The sequence below is a fragment of the Ambystoma mexicanum genome, chromosome 1p (assembly GCF_040938575.1).
Source record: "Ambystoma mexicanum isolate Mex_15411 chromosome 1p, UKY_AmexF1_1, whole genome shotgun sequence".
Classification (NCBI taxonomy): domain Eukaryota; kingdom Metazoa; phylum Chordata; class Amphibia; order Caudata; family Ambystomatidae; genus Ambystoma; species Ambystoma mexicanum.
Window position 1 is genome coordinate 1307818731 of NC_090921.1, and position 23229 is coordinate 1307841959.

Here is a 23229-nt window from a genome sequence, read left to right on the forward strand (position 1 = left end):
GAGGGAATCGGTATAAGCAGAAGAACAAGGTTCCAAAAATCACCAGTATTAAATAGTTTAGAGTTACCCAGTCAAACTACACCAAAGCGGTCAACCAATTTAACAGGGCTGCAGAGAGAGCTAGTCAAATACTGAGAGTGCATGGAGAAAGTGATTACAAGGGCGAAGAAGCATATGTGTCAAGCTGCACAATGTCAGTCTTGTCCAAAAACCAGCATCCCCAGAAGGGTAAAGACAGACAAGCGATAGTCCAGAAACATAATATCATAAGGTGCAGGGGTTTAAAACAGGTCCAATGAAGAGAGGCAATAGGTATCCATGAGAAGACAGTAGTTAAGATCTCTCTCCACACACACGCACAACCACCGGAGCACAGTGTAGGAAGATCACGCATAGTGCGTGGTGTACCAGGACAGAATGGTGACCAACTCCACCTGCCGTAGAGTGAAGCGGTCTATGAGTGTGCCACACTATCTACCAAGCAGGGGAAATGTAATCACTCCAACCCATTTCAACATGCAAGGGGGCATTCCCGGGTGCAAATTAACTGATGCAGTGCTTGAATGGTACAGGGGCAGCACTTCCTGTTTTCATACAGAGCCGATTGAGTGATGTGAATTGGCCACCTCAATAAAGAGCTAGTCTAACCCCAAAACACATTAAGGGGAAACAAACCTTTCATCTCAGAACCTTTGTTCTTCACCCTTTCTCTTTGCAGTGTCATGGTGTAACCTGTCCGACACCCGAACCCTGCACACAGATCGGCGCAATTCAAGTTACAATGGAAGGCTCTGGGCAGGACGAATGCTGTTCTGAACACAGTTGTGGTAAGTTATTGGATTTTGTGGGGTCCATATGATGTAGTCACCCCAGAATCAGATAATGATTCCATTCATGCCTGAACTCAGTGGACAAGCTGGACAGGTGTTCTGGGCAGAGGGATCTTGAGGTTGTGGGATGGATGTGTAAGAGGACAAAGGAACACTTATCTGCTGAAATGAGGATCTCTCAAGGCCTGTCCGGTTGATCTCTTGCTGTCTCCCTCCTCAGATCTCAAGGCCCATCTGTTATATCTTTGGTTGCCTCATTTCACATTTGACCTCGTCCCGTCCATCTCTCGCTGTGTCTGTTCTCATTTGAGCCATGCAGTCTCTCTTGTACGGTCTCAGCTCTTGGGGCGCATTGAGCCTGTCTTTCAATGTCTCAGCTCTTATCGGACCCGCACAGTCCATCTCTCGCAGCCCCCGTTTTCATAGCAATCCTTTCGATCCATCGATTATTCTCTCAGCTCTGAGCGCCCCTCAAGACCCCTCTTCACTGTTCAGCTCCAAGGGCCCAGCCAGTCCATCTCTCATTGCCTCACCTCTCAGGGGGAATTCAGGGCACCTATCAATATCCAAGGTCTCAGGGCATCTAGCACCGTGTCAGGTGGTCTCTGAACCCAACCGTCCTTTCACGCAGTACCTCAGGCCCGCCCCGCGCCATCATAGACTCCCTATCCCTGGCCCCGCTTCTCAGTACACTCCATTTGCTATTGCTCGCATGTATTTGCTAGTGGTTTGAGTTGGGGAGTAGTTCCCACTCCCAGCATCTGGCACCAGACCCAACCGCGGGACATGCCAAAATGTTATCTAGGCCTGAGTGCCAAAAGAAATTAAAAGTAGAGAAATACAACGAAGAACCATAGAAACAACACATAAGAGTAACAAGAAGAGAAAAATAATTCGAAGGCTAAATAGTGTGCACTTACTTTTGGTCATAAGTAGAAGCTGTTCTGTATAATTTTGGGTCTGGGGCAAAGGAGACAATGCATGAGATACAGGCCATACGCCAGATACACGGGAGATAAGAAAGTAGATAGACTTGCCCGCTAGGGAACCACACCCTGAAGGAACCTAATCTCAGCAAATCCTTATCGGTCAAACCTTGACCATACACTGCCACACCACCCAGACAGCCACCCGAGCTACAACCGCCCACACAAACAGAATGGGGTGTTTGGGAAGGTTGCAGGATCCAACCCCTTCATAATCCATCTTTGGTGCAAACTGAAAACTGGCAAGCGTTAATCTGTTGGGTAACCTATCCATGTGCACAGCACGAGACCCAGAAAGCCGTCCGTCCAGTCTGTGACCATTGTGAATGCCCCGTTACACAGCATCAAGACAGCTCCAAGACGTGACCGCCTGGCGTCAGTCAGCCTGTCTCTCAGCAGCCAGACTAGCAGCCTGATTCACTGACGCTTTTTCAATGGGATTGCACCATTATAACACACTGCATGAGCTCTTAAAGCAATGCCAGCTCAGCACAGATTTCTATTTCTTCTCGATGCCAACATTTCCATTAAACATGGCTAAACCCTTCAGGGTCTGAAGGTGTTATTTAGTGATGTGTGGCAGTGCAGATTTTGCACTAGTCATTCAGGAAGAATGGCACATGAACATGTTCCCTGTGCGGTGCACACGGAATTGCACTCTCTGGGCCGTTCGCCCTCCCTCAATCTCACTTTGGCGCTGGGGTCCCAGATCTGTGCATCCATTTGCAGGGCAGGCAGGGCTGTGTGTGGGCAGAGGGAGGGCAAAGCGTGGCGGCTGGCTGCCACCCCTCCGTTGTGCACCCTAGCTCCCTCTGCCCCCTGACTAAGTTGAATCTCTGTGTCAGACCCCATTCCTTTTTGCTGGCAACCCTTCATTTGTAGTGTAACCTCATCCCCTCCTCGTGCCTTCCTTCTCTCCCACTCACCGGCCTTTTTCCCTCCTTCCTCATCTTTTGAAGGGGCCTCTAGGCAGTATTAGTGCCACACAGGAGACCGGCACCTATTCTCCCTTGTGCCTCACTCCCTGGCATCAGTAGCACATTGTGCACTGAGGTTGTAAATCACAAAGATTTGTACTGGAGCAAATCAGGAGATGCCCGTGAGCAGTTAAGATGGGCACCTGCTGGCCTAGACCTGATTCACAAAGCCTGAAACTAAAGCAGAAAAGATGGCCCATTTGTGCACTTGCCATTGGTAAGTGTGTGGATTACACTGAAGTAACATATATGTATATATTATCACACACACACATAAAATCCCATTTGTAATATCAAATTACCCCCGAAGGATATGTGATGTCCTCTGGTAAAAATTCTAGTATACAAAATGCCTTTGCAAAAAAAAATGGGATTCTTCTTCTTCTTCTTCTTCTTCTTCTTCTTCTTCTTCTTCTTCTTCTTCTTCTTCTTCTTCTTCTTCTTCTTCTTCTTCTTCTTCTTCTTCTTCTTCTTCTTCTCCTTCTCCTTCTCCTTCTCCTTCTCCTTCTCCTTCTCCTTCTCCTTCTCCTTCTCCTTCTCCTTCTCCTTCTCCTTCTTCTTCTTCTTCTTCTCCTTCTCCTTCTCCTTCTTCTCCTTCTAATTATTATTATTAGTGTGGACCTAGCTTCAGGAATCAACAGAATGTTTTGCAATCATACCGGAGAGGACACAGTGAGGGAAACAGAGAAGTAGGGAGCATGGAGCTGACCGGGGAAGGCGTTGGTGGACAATTGGCAGCAAGGGATCTACAAGAAACCAGGTGGCGGGGGGGGTGGGGGGTGGAGTGGGGAGCAGATCACTGAGTTCCAGGTAGGGTGTGGAGTGGAGAGTGTGTGGACCTCGTGTTTTGCAGGAGCTATTCCCTGAAGTATAGTAGTATAGAGTGCAAAACATTAGCTACATGTCTTTCACAGTACTTATGTGGGTAATGTAATCATGCAGGATGCACACTCCTTCAGCGCCTTAAGCATGTCAAAAGTCATTTAGGAAACTGATTTTTTCGTGGCGCCTTGATAACTGAGCAGGATCATAAGCTTGAAATTACATATATTGTGCGATCCAGGATTTCCTTTATTAAGCAGACATTCTCTTTATCCATGTGCTATGGTTCCCAAACCTATGCCTTTGGACCACATTATTTATTGAATTCTGCACGGATGATCTAATCCACATGAACTAATCCAATATGTCTTGATAGATCGTTCGACAACTTTTTTTGACTTATTGTGTGTACATTTCATGCCATTTCTTGTTGCCACCTTATCTTTCTGTTACACTGGTACCGGGTAGGGTTCTAGTGCTGCAAGTCACTGTAAATAAATAGAGGGCGCCTGTAGATTCCCTAGCGGTGTGGTTGTGGCCTGCAGCATGTCTGGAGGTCATCTAGCGACTCTTTCGGAACCGCATTTTCACATGAGCCTGTTGCGCCTGCTCTGCGCATAGGTAGCAGGTCTAAACGAGACAGGGACCACACCTATGGAGTTGGAAGACTCTAACTCTATGCTGTGTTTTTTTCTCCCGTCCAACCATCACCAGAGTGCCAACCGTGTCCTCCAAGCCCTGTCTGTGGGTCTGGGTATCTTGCCGAAGAACTCCCGGACAATTCTGGAAAATATTGTTGCCCACAGTTCACCTGCAGTAAGTACTATGAAAAGAATGGCGTGCTTGCGCGGGGGTGAAGGAAGAAAGTGTGGCTGTCAAGAAACGAGAACGTTGGTTAAAGAGAGAAGAGAAAAAAAATGTAGGATATGAGGGCCTAGAGGACATGGGTGGAGATACACGGACAGCAGAGGGAGGCAATCAGAGAACGGAAATGGAAAGAGGACGGATGTTGAGAACTAGCTGCCGGAGTAGAGAGTAGTATGCTGAGAAACGGTGACCAAGGGAGGCTGAGAATGCAACCGTGGCAGACGAGGTGAGGAGCTTGGAATGTGAGAAAGCAGAAAGAGGACCCAGAGTGAAAGCCTTGTACACAGAGAGGCGTTGGAGATTGGGGCGATAGCGAGGAGGATCAGGAGCACTGGTGCATGGTACGGAAAAATAACAATGAGGATTGAACGGTGCACTGCAGAGATAGAAGTCACAGGCATGTGAAGATTGAGAGCAGAAGCACCTTGACAAAAGAAAGTGCAAGCTGTGGAGCAGAAGTGTAGAGTGGCAGATTAGAAGAAGATGGGGAGCAACAGTGAGGCGGGCACACGTGTAGAAGGAGAGGATAGAAGATGAAGTGCAGAAAGCGTAGCTTGGGAAGATAGAAGGGACTGAATACAGAGATCGGAAGTGACGACAGAAAACTAGAGGAAGTTGATCGAGATTAGAGGTTTTGGAGTGATACGCTAGACCACAGTTGTCTTCAAACTGTGGGGCTGGCCCGAGAGAGGGGGGGCTGAAGAAGGTCCAGGAGAGTGGGCGGGGGGGTGCGAGGCTCTAGAAAAGGAGATTACAGTGACTGCTTATAATAGGAATATATAGCAGATGTGGCATCTGGGGGGGCAGCAAATATATTTCTACTCGAGGGGAGGCTCTGCAGCATTAATTTGACTCAAGAGGGGACTCAGCATATACAAGTTTGAATACCGCTGAGCTAGAGTGAGGTGAAGAGAGCACACGAGCAGGCAGTCAGAGAGAGCGGGATGTAGAGAATGCCAGCGCAGAGCAGAGCGGAAGCCAGAGACGGGCAATGGAAGTGTAGAGTTGGAAATAAGAACGGGGAACAGGGAGCAGAAGCAGTGAGAGGAAATCACGAGGAAGGATAGTAGGAAAACCAAGATCATTTGTGCTGAAAGTGCTACCAAAGCACAATTGGCCTCGTTGTAAAGTATGTGATAATTGTAAGCTGTATGCCGTTAAAGTTTGCATTTCAGTGCAATTGTGTTCCCACTGTGCAACTTTCACCATTTCCAACACAGTGGTGAAAAAAGTGTTAAAACAGGCGTAATCCATGCCTCGCCTTTTTCTAATGCTGTGTTTTTCAAAAAGTGTAAATGCCGAATGCAATTATCGACCATGGGAAGCTTTTACAATGGACTTCCATGTAATTGGCCTGCTTCTAGCAGATGCTAAAAACGGGTGGATTCCATGGCAATCCTTTGGATGTATGCCAGCATGCTTGTGTAAAACCAAACGATGTTGGTAGGCAGACAAGTTAAGTCCATTCAGTGCCCCATTGCGCCCGTAAAAGCTTTGAAAGTCTCCTGGAGCATTGGACAAGGCGTTCAAAGAGGCGTAAGACATTTTCACCTGTCTTCAGCTCTTCTGTTGGACTGGGAAGTGAGCCTGAAAGTGCTGGCGACATATCTCCATCTCCGGGGTGAAGGCATCGGTGAGGGCTGGTGGCCTGAATCCTGCCTGACCTTTACTGACCCACTGCCCATCACTTTCCTCAAGTATTCCAGGTCTGGAGAAAGACTAGTCAATAACCCCAATCTTTTTCGGGGTGGGGAAAAACATGTTGGTCTTACTGGGTAAGCACTGAGTGCACTAGCGCAGAGACAGCTAGGAAAGATTCTGAGAGTGGCGCGCAATCTTGCAGGGGTGCTGAGGGGCACTTTTACATTTCTGACATTTTAATTGTGGTGAAGACCTAAACCAAAAGATGAGAGGGCGAAAGGGTGCCAAACAATACGATGTGGTATGATATGATATATTTATAACGCGCCTGTGCACAAGTGTTTCTAGGCCCCAGTATAACACACTAACACGATTCTTTCTGCTTTTATTTCTAGCTCCAATACCAACGGTAAGTTTCAAAGTGTTCCTACATTTTCTTCATCTAGGGGGGAAAAAACGACTTAGAGAGTAGTTTATTGAAAAATAGAGTGAGAGAAAGAGGGAGAATGGGGAAGAAAGTGAGACAAAGGAAAGGAGAGTGAGTACATGAAATAAAATGAAAAGGGAATTAAGGACATGAAGAGAAATGGGAAACCTTGAGTATGTACTAGTTCTTGAACATGTGTAAAATATGTTTTTGTTTTGTTTTATATATAGCTCTTTCTTCTTCCTTATTTCTATCTATTGTATAATAGAAGGTATTATGTCAACTAATGTTCGGTTAACATGTAAATAAAGAATTCAAAAAGAGAGAAAAAAAAAAGAGAAATGGGAAAGAAAAAAAAAGGAGAGGGAGCGGAGGGCCGGGAGATGAAAGAGGGGGAAAGACAGAGACTGAACAAAGAGATAGAGAAAGTGTGTGTGTGTGTATGACTTTATAGAAAGTCTAATCATGTCTCAATGATCTCTTTCCCCACTCCTTACAGACGCCTCCAGCCACCACCACTCCAGTAAGTAGCCTTCTGCCCAGAGATGTGTGTGAGAGGGCAGTGGGTGAGGGGAGGAAGCATGTCTGCGGGGGACATTCATTTGCATTGTGTAACCCTCTACCGGTTGCAACATCTCAGTTCAATGTCCTTATGCTAGAAAGACGAGAGACCAGCTATTCATCCCAGCTATTCATCAGTTGAAGTGCTTCCTAAGATCTATAGTCAGTATTCAGAAAACAGAGCTCTCTGAAGAGTCAGGCTGCACATCTCGTATAGACAGAGAGCTTGACACCTGAGTTCCACACCTGCGTGTAATGTCACTTGAGCTGAAGAACCTAGGCCTGCCTTGCAAATCCGCAGACTCGCCAGCAGGGGCGTTGCTAGGGGGGGGCTAAGGGGGCTATAGCCCCTGATCTTTTGGTTGTAGCCCCGGATAGAATCTCAGGAGCTACAGCCAAAAGACTAGCTAGCCCCCAGTCCCAAAAGTTCCGACATCAGCTTAGCCCCGGGTCTTTTCCAGACCTAGCAACTCCCCTGCCCGCCAGCACTTTGCAATTATACCAATGTGAAAAGGTGCTTTACAAATGTCCAATAACATAACACTGTTATCTTCAGTAATGTGGGGGCTCAGTAGCACTCCTATCTGAAGAAGACCTGTGTCCGTCTGCGGCGGCTCTTCATATCAGTCGCTGCTCCATTACTACAGTGATTGCTCAGGGCTAACACTCAGCTGTAGCTGAGTGCTTGCCCATCTAAAAGGTGGGTTGTTCCTTCTGGCAGAGGGGTGGAGGATGATGACAGCGGCATCACTCGAGCTTTAGTGCCATTGCATTTGGGGGGACGGAGTGTATCATGGAATTGTTCCAATATGAAATGTAGGCATCCCATAATATCAGAAGGTGCTAAAGCATTGCTGCACATAAAGGAGGGTGTGCTGTCTTCATTGGGATGCTTGCTCTACTACTGACTAACATGCATAGCATGACGCACTATTGTGTACTATGGCTACAAAGGCTAGCAGGTTGAGCTTCTCTGAACTGAACACGGCCAGTTTCGGCTACAACCTAATTGGTTACATATTTATGAGTTATGGACTTCTTCAGGATGGATTAATCCTTCTACCATTTCCTGATAGTGATACTCTATTAACTCCAAAGCCTCATTCTGCAGATCACATCTCAATCTCTTAACCCATTGCCTGGATTCAAACCATCGAATATATCAAACTTAATGGACTTTTCAGCATCATTTGTTCAATCTTTCAGTCTATAACCCTGAACAATGTTATGTAATTATTATGTGGTCTAACCCCTCGAGCCTAATTTGCAAGATGAAACCCATTCAAATAAAAGCAATAATGATTTTGTAAATTTCGTGAATTCCTAAACATATCCTTTGTGTGCAAAAATGCTTCCACATTGCTTGCTTGCAGTGGATGAAACATTTACATAAAACATTACTGGAGGGGAAAGCAGCTTTCAAAAGCCTCGCACAAGGAAAGCAGAAAGAAAAACTGAAGTGGGAAAAACTAGCTGTCCTATGTTTTGCTCGAAACAATTGAGTGAAAAGAGAGAAATGTGCATATTGCTCTTTGCGTCTAACCTTTCTCCGCTCGCCAGGAATTCTGCGCATACGTGACGTGCCAGGACATCACCTGCGGGCCACATGAAAGGCTGGTGGAGTTGCCCAAGCCCTCTCAGGCATGCTGCACGCCATTTGAATGTGGTGAGTACATTAGGGATGCCCTTCTCTGAGCTCATTGCTGCCAGTGATCTCAAATTGGTGACCTGGAAATAGTTTTTGTTATCCAGTGGCTTCTGCTTCTGCTTCCAGACTAGGCTATTTGTAGGCCCTCTCCATTTACCTAAGGGTTCATCATGCATTCGTATCCATCAGGAGATACTTTCAAATTATTCCTTTGAAGTGAAAGAATCTTGCTTGTGGCGGGGCTCTTAAATGCCACCTGGCGTGCATCAAGGGCATTCGCCCGCTAATTCTGGCCTATCTCTGTTTTTGTAAACCTCTGAGGAATCATTGGGTGGAGTATTGCAGTCTAGAATGTTAAGCAAAGGTGGGGAACTACGCTCGGAAAACTGATCGGAGCTCTGGCTCTAGAAGTCAAGATGGCGTCCATAGCTTTCCACTGCCGCAAGTCGCATGAGGCAATCCGTTTAATCAAATCATGGGTTCACAAGGGGGTGGAGGTGTTGCCCCAGAAACAATGTTCCTTCTTTTTTTGTTTCTTTTTTTGCTGTGCAAAGAACTTTCTAACTGGCTTTCTTGTAGCCAGGGCACCCTAGAAGTCTGAGGGGGCACTAAGCAGACACAGCATAAGAACCACAACATTGGCTCACCCACATAATCAACTGTTGACTCACCTACACACCTTTCCATACTTCTTCCACCTCTGGTTGTGTGTGGATGTAGTCCAGATGGCGTTGTCGCGTCCATTTTTTTCTGTTGTCATGTTAGAGCCTTTGATGTATTTTTAATTGGCTAACATTCTCCATGTCTCCTGGCATTTCCTAGAAAAGACGATTATTTGTCTGTCTGTGTTGTTCACGTGTACCTTTTGGGTTATGTTCAGTATTTACACGAACTGGGCACTAACAGTTTCCTTTGCTTTTCCTTTCAGAACGAATTACAACAGTAAGTTCCTCAGTATTGTATTCCCGCAGTCGGTGGAAGATGGAAGACGGATTCTTGGCCTCACCAGCGCCTGCTTCTGCTCCTCTGAACAACACTTGAGTCTCAGACATGCTCTGTGTACTTTGTTTAGGATGGTTTGAAATGTAAACATGCAAAGTAAGGCTGGGCAGGTCATGTTACTAGTGTGGAAAACCCCAGTCAAGCACATAAGCTTGCAAGCGAAAAATGACAACAACCTCATCTGCAGGTTTACCGTGCCCGACTGGGGCTTTCCACACTAGTAACATGAACTGCCCAGCCTTTCTTTCTTTCTTTCTTTCTTTCTTCTTTTTTCTTTCCCTCCTTTGTCTTCTTTCTTTCTTTCTTTCTTTCTTTCTTTCTTTCTTTCTTTCTTTCTTTCTTTCTTTCTTTCTTTCTTTCTTTCTTTCTTTCTTTCTTTCTTTCTTTCTTTCTTTCTTCCCTCCTTTGGCTGATTTCTTTCTTTCTTTCTTTCTTTCTTTCTTTCTTTCTTTCTTTCTTTCTTTCTTTCTTTCTTTCTTTCTTTCTTTCTTTCTTTCTTTCTTTCTTTCTTTCTCCTTTGCAAAATAGGAGTGGGAGGGGCAGTTTCACTGCCCCATATAAGTAATTGCATCGGCCAATGCAGACCAATGGAGAGGATGTGTGGCAAACAGTAAAGGCTGTAAGTACAGCTCCCCATTCCCTGGTCCTTATAGAGGTAGAGCTTGAAGCTCCAGTCTGTATTTTAAGCCCTGGTGCAATGAAGTGGATTGGATGTTAGTTTTGCTTGAATGCTTGGGTGGACTGCTAAAATATGTTCTTGGTCAAGAAAGTGGAAAGTAATACTTCTTTTCGCTCAAGAGTGGCAATTATCACGGTTAGATGTTCCTCCTTGACACCTTCTTCTTGCCCCCATTCAGCCACAGTGCTGGTGGTGGCATTTGGGAGAAGGTTAACTTGATAGCACAGGTGTCTTCTTGCAATCATGATATGTAGCCGCGCAAGCTGTTTGAACCAACTAAGAGTGCTTTTCTTTTTGTGACCCCCCCTCAGATACCTGGAACCACGCCTCCTGTACCTACCACTCCGGTACGTTTCCTGCAGACTAGGGGAGAGGGCTGACACTCTTGCATGCGCGTTCTCATGCAACAAGATGGCGTCAGATGTGATGTGTGCATGTGATCAGCGGCCCCGTCTAATCTGCAGACTAGGGAAGAGGGCTTAAACTCTTGCATGTGCGTTCTTACGCAACAAGATGGCCTCGAACGTGATGGGCAAATGTGATCAGCGGCCCTGTCTAATCTGCAGACTAGGGGAGAGGGCAGACACTCTTGCATGCGCGTTCTCATGCAACAAGATGGCGTCGGATGTGATGTGTGCATGTGATCAGCGGCCCCGTCTAATCTGCAGACTAGGGAAGAGGGCTTAAACTCTTGCATGTGTGTTCTTATGCAACAAGACGGCGTCGGATGTGATGTGTGCATGTGATCAGCGGTCACATCTAATCTGCAGACTAGGGGAGAGGGCTGACACTCTTGCATGCGCGTTCTTATGCAACAAGATGGCGTCGGATGTGATGTGTGCATGTGATCAGCGGTCACATCTAATCTGCAGACTAGGGGAGAGGGCTGACACTCTTGCATGCGCGTTCTTATGCAACAAGATGGCGTTGAATGGGATGGGGGCATGTGATCAGCAGCCCAAGATGGCGTCAAATGTGATGGGCGCATGTGATCAGTGCCCTGTTTTATCTGCAGACTAGTGGAGAAGGCTGATACTCTTGCATGCGCGTTCTTATGCAACAATATGGTGTCGAATGTGATGGGCGCATGTGATCAGTGGCCCTGTCTACTCTGCAAGTGGGCGCTCACCGCCTCTAAACCCGAGGCACCCTATCCGATCTCCATCATGAAGCAGCCAGGCGCATTCTGCGGCCCTGTCTTCGTTTTGTCCCTAGGACGTTTGATGAAACAGCTGCATGCATTGCCCACTTGAGTGCCAGGCTGATAAATGATTCATGTTAGCACATGTAGGGGGACTTTATCCCATAACGGATCTAGCGTCATCGGTGCATCATTCTGTACTCCCAGACACCCCAAAGCCCTTCGAGGCAATGCTAATGGCAGCTAGGCACTACACAATGCCATATAACTTAACGCACAGTAGCATAATATTCGGCAGTGGTAAGCATACCGACTGCATCACATTAACATTCCCCACAAACATGTCTCTCTTTAAAGCTATGCTTGTCATTGGCTGGTACAGTTGTCATCAAAGCGGCACTGTGCCCGTATGATGGCGTAAGACTCGTTTTTTTGGTTGGAAGCAGAGTTTGTAGAAGTTTCCCCCAGAACATCATTTGCAACCCACATCTTTGTCCTTACTAGCTACAGACACAAGAGCACACATAGGCCATCTCTTGAAAACTCGAGGGTGTTGTAATATCGCGCTGTCTCTATTCTAAACAGTAATGTTTGTTTGGTACACGTGCAAATCAACTGCAAGAATCCACTTGTGGGGTTCTCAGGTCACTGCGATTCTGTCGATGAATAAAGTACACCTTACACCAGGCAGCGGCGGGATTTCAATCTAACGCCTTGTTTCTTTTGCTTCCAGGAGCGCTGCGCTCACGTCACGTGCACAGTTAAAGCCTGCAAACCCCATGAAACGCTCGTGGAGAGGCCCCGAGCCCCAGAGTCATGCTGCCCAGTCTATGAGTGTGGTGAGTACGGCTGCACCTCGACCACAGGAGTCACCCGACCTTGCAGAGATCAGTCATGCTCTTGGTGGCAGGAAAACCCACTGCATCTTCTCTAGTCTTGCCTCCCAGAACCTACATGCAGTTCCTCTAATTGCTTCAGGGGAAACTATCATTTACCTGCCCACGCCCTAAAGATGGGAAAACGCCGCCACAAGCCAGAATTGCATTCCATCAAGTGGCATTGAAGAAGGGTCTTGGGCGAAACAAGCTGGCTTTCTTGCTGCTCATGATTGAATAAAACACTTTGATGCTGATCCACATTTTAATCTACAGCCTGATAATATTCCCACAATTGAGGCTTTGTGGGCAGCTAGCCATCAGTGGATTGTTACGCTTCAGCATGGGCACCCACCCAGCTCGTTCCATGCATTGTGGACGTCAGTCCACTATCAGTCTAAAGCACGCGGCCTAGCGTGTTTAGCTCCTTAGCATCATCATGGCCAGTAAATTACATTTATGAACTGTGGTACCTTTTTATATGTGTATGTATTTCGTATTTACATTTTCACCCATACACTTGCCTATGAATCCCTGCATTCATCTACCATGGCCCAGTCCAAAGATGCCCACACATCATCCCCAGGGGCATGTATTTATCCATGTAAATAATTAATAGTCTGTCGGCCATCTTCTTTTAAATATTGCTGTGTACCTTCCTTCAGTTCAAACCAAATGAATGCCCATCGCCTCTCTCTTTTTGACTTACTTTGGCCACAGTCTCCTCTCTTCCATTCCTTCTACTCCAATCAACTGATCTAAACCTCCATTTCACCTCTTCCTTCAAAGTCACCTCCATCCTCCCTTTGGCCAACTCTTCCTCTGCAATCTCAGACATGTGACTGCAAAATCATCAAGCAGCTGTTTCCTCTTATCCTACACGCCGGCCCACTCGGGTCTTCAACAGCCCAATACTTACTGGCAGCCCTCTAGACTATCGGGCGACTGCCCGTGCTTGACCAACGATCGATCCTTCACCCTACAATGTATCTTCTACAACATCCTCCAGAGAGTAGTCTTCAACAGCCTAACCCACTACTGCCCACTAGTAAACCTGATCTAATGTATTTCAATCTATATAGTGTTAGAGTTGCGTGCTGTATTATCCCACGCGCGTCTCCTTTCTCCCTGAGAACCGATAACCTTGGTTTATGTTTGGAGGCTGCTCCATCCTCCTTCATTGTGTCTCTCCTGTGAAGCATTTCTTGTTGCAACACTCAAAGATCAAATGTAACAGTTCATTCCTCAAGTCTTCATTCATTGTCATTTCTCTTTAGGCGTAGGGACTCTTCTCCCCTGACCCTTCCGTTCTTTGCCCTGTATAGGCATCCTGCCCTTCATGCCACTGGTCTAAATGGGCACCTGAAACTCATGCTGCCTCTTTCCGTCTTCTTTCAGAATGCCAGTGTGATTCAGTGCCAAGATGCGAAAGAGACGAGAGGTTGGTGCCAGTGCGCCAGGCCCACCAGTGCTGCCCCAAGCTAAAATGTGGTAAGTATTGCATCTTCCGCGCCCGGGGGAGGGGGGAACAGTTCTCAGTTCACGCCTCCTACATGAACATTCTATCCTTTTACGTGAACCCCATGCACGTTTCCAGCTCCTTGGATTTCTCCATCTCCATTTCAAGTTAAAACAAAATATTCTTTGTTTTTTTACAAGGGAAAATAGCTGGGAACTGCAAGTGCCTTAAACTAGGCACATGGTGAAAGCTCCTCACTGGTTATCTATCTGCCTATGTTCGATAGATGTATACATATGTGTACACAAATAGATAGATGCAGAGTGATGGACAGATAGATGTATTATTATTACCTGTTGTTGGTGTTTTATTTGACGTAAATTCACATGGGTTTTCAACCCTGTTCGAAATACATGAATTTACGGCGCCAGTGGCGTCACTAGGGTTGGTGTCACCCGGTGCGGCGCCTCATGAGGTTCCCCCCCTCCTGACATCGTCCATGGTCGGAACAATAAGCGCTTTTAAGATGATCAAGCTCGCAACTGATTCTACGGCCATTCCCACAAAACACATCCAACCTTCGGAAATGACATCACTCACAGCCGAGCGGACGCTATTCGTGGGCCCTTGAGCAGTTTCTCTCATAGGCTACTCCTTCAAGCTCTAGCTCTTTCTCTTGGAACACAACACGCACGTGCTTGCTCCTTCCTGTTCCCGATCTTAGTTATTTTCAAAAGGCAGTGCTGAAATCGACAAAAAGGCGAAAACAGGACAATCTCTGTACAGATAACGCTACATTGTAAGGAAATGATGGGCCAAACTGAGTACACAAACAGCCTGCTGGTATGACGTTCAAAGTATTTTCTGTGCCTGCCCATTGGGCAGAGGCGTTGCTAGGGGGAAGCTGGGGGAGCTATAGCCCCGGGTCTTTTGGTTGTAGCCCCGGATAGAAGCTCAGGGGCTACAACCAGAAGGCTAGCTAGTCCCCAGTCCCGGCAGTCCCAATATTAGTGTAGCCCCGGATCTTTTCCATACCTAGCAACACCCCTGCCATTGGGCTTGGTAAAGAACTTCGAATCGAGGATCCGGGATAGCTCTGCCCACGAGTTGCAGACCCTTTAATGTGAATGTTTTTCAGAGCCACTTTAGCTGTCCATATGACACCATGTTGAGTGGGGCACCATCCGACACGCCTGCCTTTTTAGCCAATGCCGCTTTGCTATCTGGGACTTGTAGGCTGCCACGTATAACAGGACACGAAACTACAAAGCCCCAGAATGCAAAATGCGGTTTCATGAAAGGCCAGACTTACAAGAGGCCACATGTCAGCTATGCCTGTAAAAAAAACACCCTCACTGGTAGGTGCAGGCCTTTGTTTTGAGCACGTGTATGAATGACTACATTATGGCTTCAAGCCAAAAGCCTGGTCAGATTTATGGAATCAGCCATGGGATGGGAAAAAGCCGACACCACCCCTCGGCAATAATTTGTTTCAAGGCTGCAACAAAAATACCCTTAAAACGTAGTCCTATTACATTCAACACCAAAGAGGCAGCTGCAGGTAGAGTGGGCCGTGCTTCTAATTTGACAGCATGTCTCAGAGCAATTTATAATAATGATAATAGAAAACGGTTCCTTCCCATACATGTAAACACTCAAAAACAATCTACATTTTGAATTCAGAAGCAGAGGCACTCTCCAGCTTCATGTGCACATCAGAGAATTGACATGTGCAGTTGCCACTTCAGTACTTCAACATGGAACTTGACCTGTGGTTTTAGCAGGAGACTGCTGAGAGTGCAAGCAAACCTGCAGAAATTCCAGCCTGTGTAATTCTGCGCACTTCTGACCTGTGATCACGCAGGTGGCCCAAGACTTCCTGTTGCTTGGTCCAGGCTGGCTGCGAGGAGCTGCTGCCTGCAGCCTGTGTCTCTTCCGAAGTGAGCACAGCTTTGCCGCATGATGCTGCAGTACTGTCTGTGGGTAGCTGTGAGCTGTGGGTAGCTGTGAGGCTGAGCTCTGGTGGTGTGCCAGTGTATCCCGCCCTCTGATAGCTTAGGTTTGGCCAGCTGGGATCTCTCTCTCTCCGAAGAGTGTTTGTAGCTGAGCTGTGCGAAGTGCTGAGCCGTGGATTCTGTGAAGAGAGGAGGAGGTGGGACTTATTCTCTGAGTCGTGCCGCCCTGTGCTTGAGCATGGCTGGCGGTTCCAATTGTAACAGTTTGCTTTGCAGATGCCGTGCACAGAGCTCAACTTGAGCTCCGTGCACTCCCGCCGGTATCTGCAAAGCAAACTGTTACAATTGCAACCGTCCTCAGCCAACGGTCCCTGCCCCATCCCCCTTGACACAGTCAGGCCTGGCTACTGGGCTTACAGACCAGTGTACTTAGTTTGCAGCACTCGCCTTACAGCTGCGTTGCGTTTGCTAGAGTCCTTCTGTAGACTGTATGGTGTCACCCCCAGAAATGGTGTCACCCAGTGCGGTCCACACCCCGCCGCTCCCCTCTGGTGACGCCACTGTACGGGCCTACAGTACCATTTTGAGGATTCTGGAGTCCTCCACAAACCACTCATTTGAGGGACGAGCAGTTGGCATTTCTATATCCTCTCTCTGTGTAAATACAAAATATGACAGTATCAAGCAATGCATAGTATATATGGTGCAGGAAAAATGCCAGATCTGCCTGGAACGGCGATTTGGCCAAAATCATTTAACCGGATTACATTTGCCTGCTGGGCATAACCCAGGTCCTCCTTGTGCCTGCTGTTTACCTAGCACACATTGTGCCACCCTGCATGCCTCTACTGGACCTCCTGTGAGCGGGAGGAAGCTGACTAACACTGAGTGCCCACACTAGACAATGCACCCTCTGTCCTGCCCTCCAGCTGCCTCATGTAGATTTGTGATGCCTTTTCCTCGCCACCTTCAAGAAGGTCTGGCCAAAGACCAAGGAGAATAGGCTACAGCGTGGGTTTGTATCCAAGAGAATACAACATCCCATTGCTGGCAAACCAATGAAGAGCGTGCCCCATGCATGTGTAGTTTTCCTACACAATGCTGGTTTGATTGGCAGGATTGGCTCAGCCTTACCTTCAGAGACTGATCAATTAAGTGTACTTTAAATTGGTTAATGTTAACTCTTAATACAGTGGCCATTAAGAGCTACATAAACAAGCTCCTATCCTATCATGATCAGCAAGTAGAGAACCTAGCATTTGTCTTCCCTGACTCCACCCCAAGCCTCAACACTGAGGCTCTGCTATGATTACTGAAAATAGTTACACTGTAATGCAACTTTGGGAGAAGTGTACTAAAACGTAGTGACCTGCCACCCAAGTTCCTACGCCCAAGTGAAGACTGGTTGTGTCACACACATTAGCCATATTTTCACCCCAAAAAAAGAAGTATGTTCAAGATGACCAGCATGGAAGTAGCTGGCAGGACTCCAGCTGGACCCCCTTATCCATTTCATTGTGGCAAGCTCGCTGGAGGAGAGATGGTGGTGTGGTCGTGGCATCTGCCAGATTTGAAAGGTAACTGGGGTTAAGGTTACCGACTCTGGGAGGCAGGTGGAGTCAAGAGTGGACAAGAACAGGGACCTAAGATAGTGACGGGCAGCAAAGAAAATCGCGGCCCGTGGGAGGGGGTGCTGGCTATCAGGGTGGAATGCAGACTTCGAGTGTTGAATAAAGCTGGCATGCCCAGTGTCCTGCTTGGCTTTTGGTTGACAATGCAATTATTATTGACAGAGAGTCATACAAATGCAATACACGGGTGCTGTGGGTGGGCAGTGTGATAGGGCATCAACACATCAGGATATGGATGTTCGGAATATTATATTCAATCATATACATATGTCTAACTGAAACAAGTGATACATCAGAAATTGAACAACTTCAATGTTGATTAAGTACCTTTCATACTACATTGACATCGTGATGGCAAATCAGACCATCATTGACGGTTATGGCATAATTCTCATGAATTCAAGGCTTTTGAAATCTGATTTCGTATCTATTGTACGTTCCTTTGTGATCCAAAGAGCATTTTCCTTACTGTATATATGTAAAATCCTTATGAAATAACATTTAGCACCCAGGACGGTTGTCACAGCCAATCAGCTTGCTTGGATCATGGGCTGAATCTCACGATACAAGCCCACATGCCAAGCAGGTTCAGAGCTGCGTGCACCGGCCCGCCATCTTACCCCGACCCCCCCCTGCCCTCCAGCCTCCACTCCCTCCACAGACCCCACCCGACGTACCTGTTTCCTCTGGCGGTAGCCTGGACATCACAGCTCCCGCATCCCGGGCGGCGATAGAAATGGAAGAGTGGCTCAGCATGGAGCCCACCTTCCATTTCCATGACAGCCATTTTAGGTAAGTATTTCTTTGAATAAATGGGGCACTGTGAGTGCATGTCCCTTTCATTCAAACACATTGATTGCTATCTGCTGCCCAGATTTAAAACCTGAGGGGCTAATAGCAAAATCACCTTCACCAGAGGGCCGGATCTTGTGCTATTGCTATAATATTTTACACAAATCGACATGAACATTCGTTTTTTTCCATATGCTTTTATTAAGAACAGGTACAGAGGGACAGAGCGATGACAATTCATACAGAGGAGAAAATGATCATAAATGTATTTCATCAACCTTGTCCCCAGCGCGTCTCTAGTTGAATGAATGCAATCATTTGTACATGCAAGAGGTGCAAGCTCATTACAAAAATCCATCCTTCACACTCCACCAAATTTCCGCCACATGGTAGCTCACACATCTGGCCTGCCATTCACTGGAAGCCATATAATGACAGATAGCAACTTAGGGATTCCCTGCGCTCCCTTATCAGGTGGGTACTCCTTTCCACTTTGTTACCTTACCTACTAATACCCCCTACCATTACCATTTTCACCCACTCAAAGTTCTCCCCTTGTGCTTTCTGTTAAAGATATAACAATTCTCTGGGGAATGCGTTTTGTTGACATGGAGAAGGAATGGAGTCGAGCCATCGATACTTGGGCACTTCTGACCTCTAACCCTTCGCTCTGGTAATAAAGCGTCCTCCATCATGACCCTTTTCATCATATCCCTTGAACTATTTCTCAATTCCTGGCTTCGTAAAGGAGGACACTGATCCAATGTTGTGCGACTAGGTGTCTATACAACAATTCCAGGCAACTAGCTTCCCATTCATCTGATCTTATGTTGTTAGTTACCAACAATCTTAAAATCCATACTTGATTTGAATGCAATTGGTTCCATCCTGTACATGCTATTAAATGACCCGTAACCCTGCCCAATGCCCTTGAAATGAGGCAGATTTTCAAACCATATGGAAGATTTCTGCTGGTTCGTGTTCGCATTTTATGCACCATGAAACCTCTCAGGAGGGTATTTAAATACCTATAGGGATCAGGAATCCAATATGCATTATCCCTTATTGTATGTGTTTAAAACAAGCAATGGGAAAAAAACATCGGAATATCGGAACATTTGAGCAGTTTCTTTCCCATCCCTGGTCTGTGATGTCTGAACCCACTTACCGTTCTCAAACCATCTGAATATCTATAAAATTATGAGATACCTGTGGGATAAGTGTTTGATAAAACACCATTATCTTCTTCCGCCAAGTCACTATTATTGCGACATCCTGCGTCAACACTGATGGAAATGAATCTGCTTGGAAGTCTGGCCTTGCTTTCTTGGCCACAGTCTGGAATTTTAAGGATGTTTGGAATTGCCCGGCTGGTTTGTTTTGCTCCTGTGTAATATCTGCAAGTTTCCAAAACTGCTCCTTTTTAGGTGAATTTCTATCTTGCTTTGCATGGTTTCCTCTTGGTCAGAGACCATCCCTAACTACATTCTCCTCCGTGTCGTTGCCCACTTCGATGATCTAGTCCAAACCAGTTTGATCATTTATAGAGTATATGATATTTAGTCTCCATTCGTCTGCAATTTTCCTCCATCAAAGTGTCCCTTTTGATGGACAGCTCTTTCACAAAGAGGTGATGACTGGCAAGTGCTGCGATAAAGTTCCCTCGTTGAGTTACTCTTTAAACATTATTTTATTTTATCTTGCAGTACCGAAAAAAGATGAATGCCACCCTATCTCCAAGGCCGTGCAGTTAAGGGATGGAGAATGCAGTGCTACCGTAAGTACAAAACTGGAAAGGATGTCTGACAGTGTGTGTCATCCGTAACAGTAGACAAGTACAGGCTTTCCCCCTCTCACTACTACAAGTACAAATTGTGTGGGAATGTTTATTATATTGTAATGATGGTTCTGGTGCCACATTCTAAAAGTTACCCGCTAACAGTCTGAGAGACTGATGCCAAGGCTCCTGCTCAGATTGGCTGTGCTCATGATTTTCGTGGCTTGCAGCCTAGGTTATATGTGCTTCCATCGTTACCCTGTATTGTGGTTTTGCCTGTTACTCTCAACTCCACACTGTTGGCATCTGAACAGAGTCAGAAGAGAATAAACAACCAGCAATGCATGTAGACCTCAAATGGAATGTACCACTCCACATCTGCATAAACTGTCATTCCCTGATCAGTCCTCAGAAATGGACATCACGTCACCTATAGGCTTGCGATCCTGGAAAGTTGGGAAAATGGAATGTGTAGGACACATACCCAGGGGGACAGCTAGTTAGTGCCCAAGCTGTGGGCACTCTCAGTCCGTTTGTAATATCGAAACTCTCATCTGCATGGCACTCCGAAACAGAGAATTGATTGTATCCACCAAATCAGTTAGGCATGCAGGATTATATCTTACGCGGGAAATCATGGTTCGTCACCATGGTGGCACGAAAACCTGCCATGCCTATCATAGGGCTTGGGTATTCTTCTGGTTAACCTCTCTTTCATTTGTAGGTGAAACTACAATCGTGCAGCGGCTACTGCCACTCATCGACAAGCTACAGCCACTTGTGGGAACCTGTGCCACACTGCAGATGCTGTTCGGCCAAACAGCTTCTGTCAAAGAAGTTCCAGATCCCGTGCCCCAATGGCACTAAAACCACAGTGTTGGTGAAAGAAGCCGAATCATGCCATTGTCTGAGCTGCTCTGGGGGAGACGAAAGCAGTGAAGAACAAAGTGGTGACAGCGAAGAAATGCAATTGCTTCCATGAGCTTCATGAATGACCTCTCCGATTGTAAATACGCCCCTTTGTCTTTGCTTTCCAATTCCCCCTCACCATGTGCCACGGATTGATTGCAGCCACGGATTGCCACGGATAGCGTGCAGCGGGTCTCTGCAAGCTCACATGCTGTTTATGTGCTGAATGTGTCCTTGATGCAAACCTTTCCCTTTCACTGCTTTCTTTTATCTTCTCCCCCAGAAGACCTTATTTTGACTAATTGACCCTTGTTTGGCTGGACATTTTTTATACTCCAAATCAACCCTTGTGCAAATTCAGTCTACCTCATGACATGCCATATACCCATTTCTGAGTTCCTATCTGGTCTCTGGCAGATATTAAGATATCAAATACACCTTCCAGTATATAGCTGCGACTCCACATGTGCAAAACCTCGACAATGATATTCTCATTGACCTTACCCTGACTTGTAAGCTCCCATTTCTTGTTGTTTATCAGTCATCTATGTAGCATCTAGTAAGATAGGTGTGGGTATTCAAATTCAGAAATGCGCTGCAATGGAGTGGTTCAGTGGTAAATACAATAGTGCACTATAGGAAACTCTTCCAAAGTTAAGAAACACGGACAACCTCGAACAGTTGAGGAAACCAATCAAGTCCACCTTCAAGACCAACTTGTTCTGGCCCTCGCCATCTTGAGCAGACTGTCTCTAGCGTGGATTGACAGTGTTCTATAAATGCTTGATGACGATGATGAAAATACTTTGGGTCACATCGAACATTCTCAAAGGCATTCTGGAGAGTCGCCAAACACTTCAGTAGTGACCAGCATCAGCTGTAACTGTGTTCCACAGGAACATGGGTGGATGATTCTAGAGATTGTCCCAAATTTAAGATGAAAAGGAGCTTCACTCAAGGAGTCTCCTGGCCAATCGAACAGAGTCCCCCCATTGAAATGGCCCCGGCCATCGCCCACTTCCCTTGATACTTCCTTGCAATCTTTTCCAGTACATGCACATCAGGCCCCTTCCGTCACTTCACGACCTTCCCTTTCACTTTTCAGTTCTCATGTCATTATGGCACTGTTCATCGCCAGCTGCCATTGATAATTCCTACATATTCTTCTCTGTGTTGCCTTTAATTCCATATGCATGGTTTCCAGTCTTGAGTTCAAGCTTTTTTGTATTGTTTGTGTCATTGTATACAGTGTCTTTTTGTCAACAAATGTTTACAAAGGAAAAATTCTATGGAGCGGTTCGATTAGGTGGGGCAGAGGACCTCTAATTAAACTAATGCTGTTCAACGCAATGCAGTGTCTACTGTTGTCTCTGTCCAGAGGAAGTCCCATTACATTACGTCAAGTTCATATGGAAGGGAGGCCGGGGTGAGCATTAACGGTGCACCACAGTAGGCCATGTCCGATGCAAAGATTTGTGCCTGTTCAGGGAAAGTCCCATTTTGTCTGCCCCTCCCCTGCCATAGGTAAAGATTTGAGGATTGCGGGGCCCTTGTTAAGGACCCTTCTGGTGGCGGCCTGTGCAAGCATAAAGAATGACCTTACCATATTACCAGCTCTACAGTACACCACTATTTAGAAAGATTCCACAAAGGTTGAAGACTCGGAGAAAATACAGCTTTGAACTGTGGACCTGTGTCATGAAACACTGCTTAGAGAAAATGTACCAAGGTACACAATTGTGTGCATCGTCCTGTCTGGATTCTTCCAGCAGGGTGTTTTTGTGGCTATACTGCAAGCCATGTCTTTACTTTAATGCAATTACATCTGTATATCTTTGCATTGTTGTAAACGTGTTGTTGGCAGGGTATCATTTTTTTCATTTTTTCGAGGAACAAGAAGGGGTTATATGGAACTTGCCCTGCCCGCATTTGCTAAGAAATATATACAGTAGCATTGACAAAGCCAACGTTTGGAGTCGTTCATTATATTGTAGATTTTCAGGCATGAATTTGTGTTGTCCCTCTAAATAACCAGCCCGGCTAGAAGAACATGCAAGATGAAGGGCCTGTCACCAAATTAATATTATTACATGAGATGTTTGCCTCTGCTGGCGGATTAAGGATATCTAACATTGCACACCTGAAGCTGAGGCATGGAGTTTGCAGCTTAGCCAGCCTACTACGGGGGGCTATTAAATGCTTTGACCACTGAACCATATGGATGCCATCACCGGTAATGTTACAATGCAA

The 23229-nt window shown here is 46.3% G+C and overlaps 1 protein-coding gene across 1 annotated transcript; it reads left to right on the forward strand.

Annotated features, from left to right (window-relative positions):
- Positions 1-671: 671 nt before the first annotated feature.
- Positions 672-22329, forward strand: LOC138453421 (integumentary mucin B.1-like). The gene is made up of 11 exons (XM_069606258.1): positions 672-827; positions 4330-4431; positions 6519-6532; positions 7050-7073; positions 8672-8777; positions 9688-9701; positions 10752-10787; positions 12315-12420; positions 13855-13947; positions 20000-20070; positions 20795-22329. Exons 1-11 carry the CDS (start codon positions 782-784, stop codon positions 21050-21052), a joined length of 870 nt encoding a protein of 289 aa, XP_069462359.1. The 5' UTR covers positions 672-781; the 3' UTR covers positions 21053-22329.
- Positions 22330-23229: the final 900 nt, after the last annotated feature.